Raw genomic sequence first — 13,621 nt, 5'->3', positions numbered from 1 at the left:
TTGGTGGCCGTGCATGAGGCTTGTCCATTTTTAATGCTATAAATATATACTGATACAGAAATCTCTTCGGTTTAAAAGTCATTGAACACAAGTATAAATATACTTATGGATAAAGCACATTTACTTGACACTATCTTTATGATTGCTTTCTTATTACTAAATATGCTTGTGATAATTTTTCGTTATCCCAGAATAAAGTGATTACTATTGAAGTATTCAAAACTTCCTTATTATACTACCCCTTATTTCAGATTACTGTTATCATACAGGAAATCTCATAAATAGTAATGAAGTTGATCTTTGTAAATAAGAAGGTGCCATCTGAAATAACAAAATTTTAAATAGGTTAAGACAATTTGCTTTTGTTCTGCTTAATAATATTCATACCAATGAAGTCTCTCAAATTAAAAATATTCCACATTTATTGAATTCAATAATGCTCCTTATATTTTTCTTTCAAACATATTCATATATTTCTACAGTTTACAGAATATTCTTCTATAATTAGTGAAATAAAATTTAATTATCTTAAAAGTGAGTAGTCAGATAATTCGAAGATAGAGTCCATAAAAAAGAAGCCGAGCACATCAAGGACTTAAAAGGTAATTCAAACAGCTAGTTAAGCTTAGAAATGTAAAAGAAAATACAACAATAAAGATGAAAGTTAGTTAGGCAAGAATGGGGAGTTAAGATCCTTTCCTCCTAGGAAGAAGATTCTTATTCAGAGGTACTCTAAATTTGCTGACGGCTCCTCCCTAACCTACAGGTTGGAGAAAATTTAGAAACACAGTTTCCCAGCTAAGTAACGGAATTTTTAAGTCTACAAAGCATCCCATGCTCTTACTATCTATACTATATAAGGCCCAAACCAAAAAATCATGATGGACTTCCATTTAGAAGGGAGCTTTTTTCTTTATTATTACTATTAATAAACACTTTCCTAATTGGGTCTGTTTCCCATGATTTTCATCCTTTAACTTAGTGAGACAAAGAGCTCAGATTTATACAAAGTTGATTGCTTCACTAGTACTGGTTAAAGGCATTTCTTTTAATTTAATAAATTTCAAGTGACAAATAATCATGAGGAATTTGTTGGATAAAGCTTGCTGGTTTTAATCTATGCACATAATGCAGAAAGTTTTGATCATGTTAAGAAAGTTATAAAGAGTTATTAATTTTTAAAATTAACATTTTTGGGGGGTACTGGCGATCAAACTCAGGCCCCTTGAGTTTGTGAGGCAGGCAGCAGCATAACTGAGCTAAATCCACAGCCCTAAAATCAACATTTTTTAATGGAAACAACCTGACCGAACATCTGTTACAGAATTTTGAGATCTATTATAACAAAGTTCAAAGAGAAACCTGTGCCTTTTGGTCAGCACAAAACTTCAGTTCATTGTAAACTATTACTAATGTTAACCCTGAAACTTAATGAAAATATAATTCTGGCTGCTTTATACCTGGGAATTAAAGGGGAAGGTACTTTTTTAAGTAGTAAAGAGGTACAGGGGAGGGCTGTGTTGATGCACTGATTAAGAGAGCAATGCTCTTGTATTCTGTAATTTATAATTTAGGTTTGTAAAACATGTAAAATCTCTTTTGAAAAAGAAAGTTATGTCGCCAATGTATCGAATTTTTTGGTGCGGTAAGGCTATTAAAAACCTATTGTTTTAGTAATTCTAACTGTACCATTTATTATTGTTAACTGTGATTATCATGCAGTAAAATAGATCAGTAAGAAATGCCCCTTCTCTATCTGGAGCTTTGTATAATTCGATCACCTTCTCTCCTTTTCTTATCTTTTCTCTTCCCCTTCAGCCTCTGGTGATCATTTTTATAGTTTCTGTTTGTATGAGATTGAGTGTTTTATATTCCACTTACAAATTAGATCATATGGTATTTATCTTTGGCCGTATGTACTGAGTTTGTGGTCTCATTACATTGAGGAATGAAGTCACCAACCAATGGAAGTGTTAGGAGAATTTTATTGGAAATAAAAGAATAGCTCTTGGATTTCCAGGAGGGGTTTTCAGTGGGATTTTGCTGAGGCTGTTTGTCAGGAGTATTTTATACAGAAAAATCACAACATGGATAGCTGTGGATCAAATTGTAATTAACCTCTAGGATTACAAGTATAGTTGCTAAGCCAATATCGATCCAATGGGGAAAAAGCCATGTAGGAATGGTATATGGTAAGCATCAATAACTTTATCTTATTTATAACTTCTAATGTTGAAAGAACAAGTACATTTCTGGAAAGGGAAGAAGGGAAGGAGGTCCCGATGTTTTGGTCATCCGATGTTTCTGATTCCCCATATGGCCTTGTTGTGCCAGGTGCTGCTAATTGCGGCATAATCTTAAACTGCTGCTTGCTTCTAGGGAAGGCTTCAGTCCTGGCTCTGTGTTTCCCCAGGCTGGCTCTCTTTAGAATTGCTTCCAGCCACAATCTTTTTTGTTTTGGTACCAGGGATCGAAATCTGGTCTTTAAGCGGGCGAGGCAGGCGGCAGCACCACTCAAGCCCTCCAGCCGCAGTCTTGATGTGTGGTGTCTTGCCTTCTGCACTGACTCCTTTGAGATCCTCATTTTTCTCAGACTGTTTTAATTTTTATCTAAATTAGCTTTATATTTTCATATCCCCTTAATTCCAAGTTTTTCTGCAATGTACTCACAACTGACAGAAAATGAGTCCCAGGCTTTTCCTTCTGTCTCTTGGAGTACAGAATTTGCTGATATTCCTTCTCAATGTCCTCCCTGTACTTCATGTTTTTCCCCTTTCAAAATCGTTACACTCAGTATCCTGATTTAAATATTCTTTACTTTTTCTTCTGGCTACCCCAACCTGTGGTAGTTTTGTACTTAAATCTTCCTGAAAAATAATAGTGAAGTTTAATTCATTATTATATAAAGGAACAGTTGAGGTCTCAGAAAAGGCTATATAATTTATGTTTTTTAACTACCAAGAAAAAGTGTAAATCATAGATCTTTGATTGCTGAGCTCCATTCGATTTCAATTTGTCAGTGTTACTTCTTCCTCATTATACCTTGCAGCACTCCTGTGAGGAGGCTGAATTATAAGCAGTAAAAGAGTCATTTTCCAAACAGAGGAGTTGAAGCAAAGGAGACAATTGACTCATGAGTGGAGAAACCACAGAGCATATTAGTCAATCAACCAAGCCACACCATCATAGCAAGCAAGAATGAGTTTTGATTAATGAGAAAATTGGAATAAAGTTCATATATAGAACCTCACTAATTCATACTCATTAGAAACAGCAAAAGTAAAGATTTAAAAAATGTTTAAAAATATACGCTTCAAAATAAATTATTTTGGGGCTGGGAGTTTAGCTGAGTGGTTCCGCCACCTGCCTCACAAGCACAAGGACCAGAGTTTGATCCCTGGTACAAAAAATAAATGAATAAATGAATAAATAAATAAATAAAATTTAGTCACTTATAATTTATAATTATTTATAGTGTTATAAAATTGTATCAGTGTAAGTTCTGTTCAGCTTGCTTCAAGTATTTGGAATAAAATACAGGCTCACACCCAAATAGCAGCTAGGTGCTTAACAAATTAAGCAATTTATTATCAATTACATATTAACATACTTTGTAGGATAATGTGGTTCAATAAATGCATATAACAATGAATTTAATATTTTAAGGTAGAAATGTACTTGCAACACAAATGCTATTCGCGATGGTCTGAATTCTTGTCTGAATTACAGAAGTGAAACATTTTAGTAGGGTTCGGAGGAAGAAGCCATGTCTCATGTTAAAGCGAGGTGCTGCCTGGCCCATGTGTATCCGTTCTTTCTGTAAAGGGAAGCAAGAGTACTCTCTTCATTTTTGCTTTTAGTGCCGTATCATCCTTTTACTAGAAGTAATTCTAATAAATCTTTGTGCTGGATCTTCCAATTTTCCATACCAGTCTCAAATAATTATGGTCCTTAAGATACTAATTAATATAGTGCAACAGAAATAAAAGCATTTAATGACTGATTAAATCATAAAGTGACAGGTCTATGCAGAACATCAAAGTTTCATGGCCATCTGATCTCACATTATTCCTTCCTCAGTTTTCACTACACCAAAGTACAGTTTAAGAAAACAAAACAGTTTTAAATTTTATACTTTGGTGCATTTTTAAAATATGCATTCTCTTTATTAATAAATACTGGAAAGTTTCCATTTCTTAGTATTCAGAATACATTTTTTAGGTGATGTCATTAATTTTTACAGTATTTGATAAGAATGAAAATGGGAAAAAGAGGATTTAGAGGCAGAGGGAGGGAGATGCCTAGGAAGAAGGGGACTAAAAAAAAAAGAAACAAGCTGTAGTAAGCACATGGATCCACATGCAAGATGAATGTAAACTCCATGTACAGCAGATATGTACTAACAAAAGGAAAAAGAAATATTTTCCTTATTACATATTCCAAATTCATACCAATTCTCTAACATTTAGATTTCTTCTGATGATTATCTTAACTGCCCAAAGTTACAGTTTTTCATGCTTAGTGTTAATTTATTCACCAAATTTCTCTAGCTTAAGTACTTGTGTTTTGTTCTATAATGGAAAATATATTATCCATCTCCCATATTTTCTTCTCCAGAAAGTATTCTCTTTAATACAAGAAACTTTTTGCACTGGAAGGAAGTCAAAGTAATTTTTAGTCTCACTAATTAATACCTAGTATAGTGGAAAGCTTGGAGGATGGTCTATTCAGGATCAAAACACAAAAGTAGAAAGTGAAAATAGGGATCTAAAGGGATAACAGATAATATCAAATAGGAAGAAAAGGTCCATTTGGGTAAGGCAAGTGGGAGGGGTTGGAGAAAGGAAAGAGGGAAGTGGAATTAATATGAGAAAAAGAAAAAAATGGAAACAAAGTCTTTGTAAATAGGGAAGGTTGGAGGGGTTGAAGGGAGGGCAGGGAAATAGGAGTAAAATAAGAATCAAGATGGATTATGTAAAGGTACAAATTTTCATTGATGAATGTCATTATATTGCATACCCAAAATGTACCAATAAAACTAATATTAATAATAATAATAAAACAAATGGAAAAAATCTAAATAGTTTGAAACATGGAGAATTTTATTCATGTGTTGATATCAGAGGATGCAAAGTTCGGATGCAAATTTCAGATGCACGAGAATAGGACGCTGAAAAAAAATGGAAACATATTACTAATGGAAATTATATTAGACTTAAGCCATTGGAGACATATACCATGTTCCTGGTCAGAGATGAAAGTTGAGGTCTCAGTTTGCCCAAAACTGATCTGTTGCCTTAATTCAACCCAGTCAAAATCCTAGCAGGCTTTCCAGTGAAAATGATAAACTGAACCTGGGACACATGTAACAATTCGAAGAACCCAAAAGAACCCAAACAATGTTGAAAAGGCACCTAGAATGAGAACTACTGGCTCTTGATTAGGATTTTACATTATCAGAGACAGTAGTTTGGGCATGAACATAAGAGTAAAATAAAGGTACAGAAATAGACTCATAGATATATAGCTAACTAATTTTCAGGTAAAATGCAAGGAAATTTAGTGGGAAAAGATCAAGCTTTCAATAATTGGATCTGTGTATAAGGCAAAGCACGAAGTTAGAGAAATTAAAAGGAAGGCGATAAGGAGACAAGGGGATAGATCTGTAGCAGATGAGAAGGTGTCCAGGAATCCAAGGGTGAGGGTGGAGAAGGCGAGGATGAAGAAACAGGTAGAGTGAAGATGTACCAGGTACAAAGCCCTGATAACCTCAGTGAATGTGGACATTATATGCTATAAACATAAACTAAGATCAACAATATAAACAAGAATGAAAAGAGGAAGTGGAGATCTAGAGGTGCAGAGAGAGGGAAGGAGGGAGGGAGATTATAAAAAGAAAGAAGTTGTGTTATGTGCATGTGCCAACTCCCCGAAGTGACTGCAAAATGCATGTAATGGCAAATATGTACTGATAAAATAAAATTTAAAAAAATTGGATTTGGAACAAAAGGCTATCCAGATGCAGAGAATTTAAAAACCAATTTACTCTATAAAATATACAATATCTATCAATTAAAATGGATAATCAATCCAATTATATAATCAAAAATCATAACAGTTCTAGCAAAGCAATAAAAGAATACCTTTGTGACCTTAAAAAGAGAAAGGAAAAGGGTCTAACAACACAATGCCAAAAGTATACTTTTGGATTCAGCTTTATCAAAATATAGAATTTCTCTTAATCAAAAGACATTATTAAAAGGGCCAAGGATGTAGCTCAATGGCACCCTGCCTACCTTGCAAGTGCAAGGTCCTGAATTCAATCTCCTGGACCAGAAAAAAAAAAAAGAGACACCGCTAAGACACAATACTACTCAAGAACGAAGAAAAGTGAACTCTTGACGTGTGAATTATATGAATGAGTCTCCAAATAATAGCCGAGAGCCAGGCATTGTGGCACGTGCCTGTAATCCCGGCACTCAGGAGAGGAAAAAGGATCTCTGAGAGTGCAAGACCAGCCTGAACTACATAGCGAGACCCTGCCTCACACACACACACACACACACACACACACACACACACACACAACAACAACAACAACAAATAATAGGCTGAGTTAATGGGGGTAATTAAAATCGAGTGCACTCTATATTAATCTTTTTATAAAAACTATAAAAACATAAACTCAGGTAGAGTGACAAAAAGTGTCTTTTTGTTGTTTTCTTTGTTTCCAAGGTGTGGAAGGAGAGGCAAGGAGCTATGGGAGGAAGAGATTACACAGGTATGGACGAAAGTTTTCTGCGTTTTCTTTTTTTTTTTTTTGGTACTGAGGATCAAACTTGGGACCTTGTGCTTGTGAGGTTGGTGGTGGAACCACTGAGCTGAATCTGCAGCTGAGGTGATTTATGTATTTATTTTCTTGAATGTGGTGATAGCTTCCTTGATGTGCATTATATCGTAACTTATGAGAATATGTATCTTAAATATGTCCACCCAATTATACAAAAACTTGAAAAGCTTACCCAAGTGCAAGCAATTTAAAAGATATATGCCTTTATTATTGTAGGTCATAATAATATTAAATAGCTTTTATAATCTAGGATGTATGCAAAACAAATAAAACACGGGTACTAATATCTCCATTTTTAGATCATGACAGTAGAGCTCAAAAAATTCAATGATTTGCCTGAAGTCATGCAACTTTAAAAAAGACAAGTTGCTTCATTTTTCAACAAGGAACACTTGTTGAATTTTATTAATTTTTATTCACTTTGCAAATGATGGCTGTTTACATTTGCTATCTCATTCCTAACATTAAAGTTTGGTTTTTCTTTCCACGATTTCCATTCTGTCTTCTCAATTTTGAATCGCTGGTCTAGCTATTTTTGTTGTTGTCTGACACCTTGGGAGTTTTTCCCTTTTATTAGTACTTTTATTAACAATATTTCTAAAGTTGGTATTAATACTAGCTGCTCAGTTTTACTGTTTATTGAATTTCACTTTAGAAGCTATTTTGATGTCATTACCTTAATTTACCTTAGAAAGGATCCTATGATGCTTAAGTGAAAATAAACACTTGTCTATGGAAGGTTATATGTAAGGTCAAACAATCGTACTTCTTCTTCTTCCTCTTCTTCTTCCTCTTCTAATTTGAAATAGGAGAAATGTGAATCTATATAGATTACAATTGAGCACAAACCATAGGACTGTGTTTTGGAACAAAAGTCAGAGCCATGTGCAGATCCAAGAAAACTTATCTTTATATTTTAACCTAAGAACCAAAACATTCAGCAGTTTTTTTTCCTGAATTTTTGCAAGTGCAAAGAGTCATTGAGTTTTTTAATGTTTTAACAAATAATTCATTTTGTGTCAAGCACCGAAAATGTCTTTACTCTTTAAAAAGGAATAATGTGCTAGAAATCATCAAATGTTTTAGTATTAGATGTAATACTAAGTTATTGAACATAGGAAAGCTTTTCTTCCTTATGTTTTAATGATATATACCTTTTCCTTTTTTCTCTTTGCTTCTCATTTATTTATTTTAATTATTTACATAACAAATTTCAAAAATTGGGAGTTTAATGTTCATTTTATCCAAAAGCCTTTCAGTACTGTATCTAGGGAAGAAAATTATTGAATTAACATTGATTCAAGCAGGAAATAAAGCTTATAATTTTCTATAAAATATTATGCCTTTGTAAGTTCATTTTATGAAACTGTGTTAAACTTTATTTGTAAACTATAAAAAATGAAATTTCAACTTAATAATTAATACTGAAAATGTCTTATCCATCCTTAAAAAATGTAAGTATAACCATATACTATATTAAAAAGTTTCTAATTTTTAAAATGAATCTTTTCAAATCTGGCATTAAGGATCCATTGTTTCCAAGGCAGGCAGCGGCACCACTGAGCTAAATCCCCGGCTGGCATTAATATTTATGAAAGTATATTCTTTCCAAAGAGTTTGATCAGACCTCTTATCATTTTGGGTGACATTTAAATAAACATTTTTCTTTTTTCCACCTTAAGCTTTATTTATGTAATTAACATTGGAAAGTATTTCCTTCACTTCACTACAGGGCAGACAACTGAAGGTCCTGCTGAAAGACTGCAAGTTCAGAGTAAGGGCAGAAAGGATCCCAGCTCTGCTGTTGGGGTGGGGCGCAGGACTCCATCCAGGATCTGGGCCAGATCCTCCTTCATGCTGAGATGACCCATAAAGGAACCTCTTCCTCCTCAGCATCAGGAATCAGACAACTGCTCACAAGCAAGAAAGAGCCACATCCTCCTGGGGATGGGTTCCCGACGGGTCCCTGGGGGAAGGAAGGTCAATGAGTTTTCTCTTCAATAGGTGGCTTAGCACTGTCTGGAGAAGAAAGAGTAGAAGTCCTCTGGGATGAGGCTGAGACCAAAGACTAAAATTCAGTGAAGATCCCTTTCCTTTCAGTAACATTCTGTCTGCTCAACGGCAAGACACCTGAAATGTAGAGAAGTCATTCAAAACCTGCCCCTGGCTGCAACCTGAATGTGTCTCCCAAGGCTGGCTAGAGGCTGCAGACATGAGTCCCACTCAGTGAGCCTCTTCTTCTGTAGAGGAGCATTTAGAGAAGAAGCTGGTATTGCTAGCCAGAGCACGCTTCTTTTTCTTCCCTGGAGCCTTTTCTTGGTATCCTGCTGTTTCTTGTTTGGAGCTTGAGAGGTCAAAGGAGGAGAGCGGGGGAGCAGTCTTCTGTGATAGCACCTGCTCCACATCATGCATCGCTTTCAGGATCTTGCTCTTGGGAGTGGCACAGACAGGGTTAAAGAAACTCAATCCCGGGGTCACTTCTGTGGGGTCCTCCAGTTTGAAAGAGCTGTCAGAATCCTGGATCCACTCAACAGTGCCCAAATCATCCAGGCCTTGCTGGCGGTTCCGACACTTTGTGGAGCTGCAGCTGCAGGCCACACCACAATCCAACTTTTGCTTCCTGCAGCCACACTGTTTGTTCCAACACCAGCCCTTGCAGGAACAACCTTGGGTGATCTTCCTGGACCCTTTTTTGATTAACTTTGATGGCTTCCATTCCTCATCGTCACCATCACCATCACCGTCCTCACTCAGAGAATGCCCTGAATAGTATTTTAGATCCTCGACATCCATACTTTGCTCCAGGAACTTTCCTTTAACACGGGAAGGTTTTGGCTTAGGTGGGACATATTCAAAGGAAGAGTCTGGAGAGAGAGATGCATCCTCAGCAAGATAAGGTTTCTGCCTGTTGGCTGCTTGGAGGAGGTTCAGTTTCTGCTTGATGTTTTCATTCTCTTGGAGCAGCTGCTGATTTTGCTGGCACACTTCCTTCATCTTCTTAAACTCCTCATCCTGACCCTTCAGTGGGCGTAGCTGCTGTTGTTCTTTCCTACTGACCAACTCCTCCAACTGCCTCTCTGCTACTTGGCTTTGCTGTATCTGGCCGAGAAGGTACAGCACCTTCTCTTGGTGCTGCTGCTCCACTCTGACCCTTTCAGCCTGCAGCTCTCTCTTTCTTTCTGCAAAATGACTTCTTTCCTCATACAGCATCTTCTGCATGTCAGCACAGCCAGCCTTGCTCTGTTTCAGGCTGCTTTCAAGCTTGCTGATCTGTATTTTGGAGGAGACCAGCTCTCCAATTAAGTATTTCAGGGCACACTTGGCTTCCAGAATTGTGCCAATACTCTCCCAGTGCTTTTTCGGCCTGTCTTCATTTTCTGCGTCCAGGAGCTTCTGCTGGAAGTCAGCAATCTGCGCACTCCTGAGTTTGATTTCAGTCTCTAGGCTTTCAATCTGCTCTGTGATAGGATCCTCTGACTCTGAAATTCGAACAGGGGCTTCTGCCAGTGAAAATGTGCGCCTCTGAAGTTTAGGAGGGGGGTTCTGCTCAGATTCCTTTTTGGCTTTAAATTGAGCCAGATCCTGAGCCAGCAACTTTCTGTCTTCAAGGAGGTCCTTCAGATGACGCTTGGCTTCCTCAGTACTGACCATAACCTCGATTTCATTTCCAAGCCAATTCTTCACTCGAGCTGCGGTGCTCTCCATTCCGCGGCTCTGAGTCTCTTTTCGCTTATCCGCCACCTCCTGTTGTTTTTGGAGAGCATCCTTGAGCCTCTTGTTGGCTGCTGTGGCCTCTTCAGTTTTACGTCTGAGCACGCTGGCCTGCTTCTGGAAGTTTCTTTCGAGTTTGAGAAGCTCATATTGCCTCTTACGGTCCTGTTCTTTTAACTGGATCACTTCTTTGTCTTTTTGTTGTTTCCACTGTCTAAACTTCTCAGCATCATCTTTCATCTGATGCATTAACTGTACTCTCTGGTGCTTCATCAGCCCTATCTCCTGGCTCAGTTTGGTCACCGTGTGCTCTGTGGATTCCTTCAGTTTCAGAAGCTTGGACTGCTCATGCAGTTTCTTCTTCAAATCAGCTATTTGCCTCTCTAGCTCTCGGAGATGTTTTTGACGGCGCTCACTCAGTTTGGCCTGGTTGACATCCTTCTTCGCTGTCTGAAGTTCAAGGATCAAGTCTTGCTCTTTTTTTTGTAGAGTGATGACTTCCAGTTCTAGGTTTTTTATGTTATTCTGGTACAGGAACTGAATGGGCTGCAGTTGGCTGTCATTCTGTGTCATCTTCCTGGCCAATGCCTCTTTCAGTGCTAGGGCTTTGTTCAGCTCCATCAGCTGCTTTGACATCTGAGCTTGCCGTAGAGCATGTTGGGTGGTGAAAGCATCAGCAGACCTGCTGGTCTCTGGACTGGTCTGCACTTGAGCTTCTGCTTCTACCGCAGCACCAATGTGTGCAACCATAGAAGGTATGGTTTCATGCAATAGCTGGATAATCATTTGTTGCAGGTTATGAATTACCTCTACATTTTCCTTTAATTCTTGGTCTTCCAATTTCTCTGCTAGCTTTTGAAGATCCAGTTTACAGGCTGCATGCTGCCTGAGCTCTTCTAGTTTCATGTTCAGTTTTTCATTCTCTCTCTCTGTCAAAATGATCCTCTCCAACATCTGTACTGTCTGACCAATTGCCTCACTCAGGCCCCGACTTAATTCTTCATTCTCCTCTACCAGGGACTGATTCCTCTCTCTCAGGGATTGTACAGTATCTGACGGTTCCACGTTTACAGATCCAGGCAGTGCCCCTGCACGGGCTTCCAGCAACAAAATCTGCAGCTGTTGTATCTGTTGCTTAAGATGATTAAGTTCAGCTGTCTGGGGATCAATGTTAACAACAGGTTTGTTCTTGATTTTTCTTGCTCTGTCAGCATAGCGAAGGGTATTTAATGTTTCTTCTAGATTGGAATCAGCAGGGCTTACACAAGCTATCATGAGCGTATGGCTATTCCCTCCTAGAGAATCTTGAAGCAGTCGAGTCAATTTGGAATCTCTGTAGGGCACAAAACTTCCCTTTCTGTCATCTCCAAGAGCACGGATTACATTTCCCAAGCATAGGAGGCCTCGGTTAATATTAATACCCTCTTTGAGACGACCCCCTTCAGCTTTGGTTTTCTTCTGTCTTTCCGATCCAGCAAGGTCTACCAGATGCAGCTTGGAGCGAAAGCTGCTATTCTTGTCATTTTTCTTTCTTTGCTCTATGGAGATGGTGAAGATGGCATGAGATCGGGAGGACTGGGAGTTCATCGCCGTGGAGGCCACAGTCCTACAGCTGTTGCCCTGCTCCAAACAGGAAACAGTGTCCAAGGCAACTAAAACAGTCTTCTCAGTGAGCCCCGTAATCTTGATGCCTTCCTTGGGATCTTCCCGGATATTTATGTGAGAGGCTTTCTCTTGAGACAGGCATAGAAGATCTAAGATTTCTTCATTGTATATCTCCAAGTAAGATACTTTCAGAGTGAATTCAGAGTCACTCTTTTTATCAATTTCTTGGAAGAGCAGTTGTATTACCCTAGGAATAACCCCAACTGTCGATTCATTCTCTTGTTCTGCAGTGTATGCACCTCCCATTGAATATGTTTTCCCAGAGCCAGTCTGCCCATAGGCCAGAACAGTCGCATTGTATCCTTTAAACACACCTTTGATGAGTGGTGCTACGGCTGTATTGAAGACCTCTTCCTGTTCAGAAGAGGGGTCAAATACAAAATCGTATGTAAAGGATTTGTCAGCACCGACCAGCACCTGAGGCTCCCCTGGCACGAAGGAAAGGCACATGTGGCAGCCCTCACTGATCTCTTTAGAGACCAGAGGGCGACAGCGTAGTGCCACTTTTACAGGAATTCTCTTCACCTCTTCCTTCATGATCCTGCCTCAACACTCTCTCAAACTAAACGTCTCTTCCCCCAGTCTTTCTGCTCTCTTACGGCCCCATCCCAAAGCTAGTGAGCTTCAACTGCCAACTGTCAAATAGGTCCCCAGGTGCCAGCCAATTGGAATGCGGATAGCTTGTGGGCGGAGTACACTTGTCCCCGCCCCAAATGACAGACGTTTTAGGGAAGGGAGAGCAACCCTGGAGTTTTGTATTATACTCCCGTGATGAGTAATTTCTAGTTTTCAGTATGACGTTGTGCTTACATGATAACATCTGATAGGGAAGAAGGGATAGTAGTAATGTCAGGAGTTTTCTAGATGTTTTAAAATTGTCTCAGTATTCTTGAAGCAATTAAATAATACAATTGATTTTAATTCGGGGCTATCAGAGAGCATTTTAATCATATACTTTCTCTCTGATATCGTATAGTCTACCGAAGAAAAAAATGCATACATTTATGCTATGACAAGAATCTTAATCATGTTATTTACAGCTATATTAAGTAAATTCAGGCTGAAAACTATAAGATTTGATTATAAAACTGAATCTAAGAAACCCCTCAAAAATTGAAAATTATACTTTAAAGAAAAATGTATCAAAAATTAGTATATTTTGCATTAAAGAATAAATACTAATTACTGAAATTTTCTCCTCCAGAAACATCAGGGTACAAGATAAAACTATTTGAAATAAGAAAAATTGTATTACTAGCAACACTTGAGATGCCTGTTTTTGGCTTTTAAACATGCTCCTTCAAACTGTTCTAGGACTGTTATTAATATCGGCTGTTATTATCTCTAGAAGTATTCAGAAAATTCAAACTCCATTGCTGTATTGAGCTGTGATTT

General features: G+C 37.9%; 1 protein-coding gene across 1 annotated transcript; it reads right to left on the bottom strand.

Moving 5' to 3' along the window:
• Positions 1-8,426: 8,426 nt before the first annotated feature.
• Positions 8,427-12,849, bottom strand: LOC104868028 (chromosome-associated kinesin KIF4A). Its single transcript, XM_010632628.1, has one exon. The coding sequence runs from the start codon at positions 12,761-12,763 to the stop codon at positions 9,074-9,076; it is 3,690 nt and encodes a 1,229-aa protein (XP_010630930.1). The 5' UTR covers positions 12,764-12,849; the 3' UTR covers positions 8,427-9,073.
• Between the last annotated feature and the right edge of the window lie 772 nt (positions 12,850-13,621).

The sequence above is a fragment of the Fukomys damarensis genome, unplaced genomic scaffold, assembly GCF_012274545.1.
Source record: "Fukomys damarensis isolate Sample0158 unplaced genomic scaffold, DMR_v1.0_HiC HiC_scaffold_17, whole genome shotgun sequence".
Classification (NCBI taxonomy): Eukaryota; Metazoa; Chordata; class Mammalia; order Rodentia; family Bathyergidae; genus Fukomys; species Fukomys damarensis.
The sequence above is the reverse complement of the archived record's forward strand: the minus strand, read 5'-3'. Positions and strand labels throughout refer to the sequence as shown.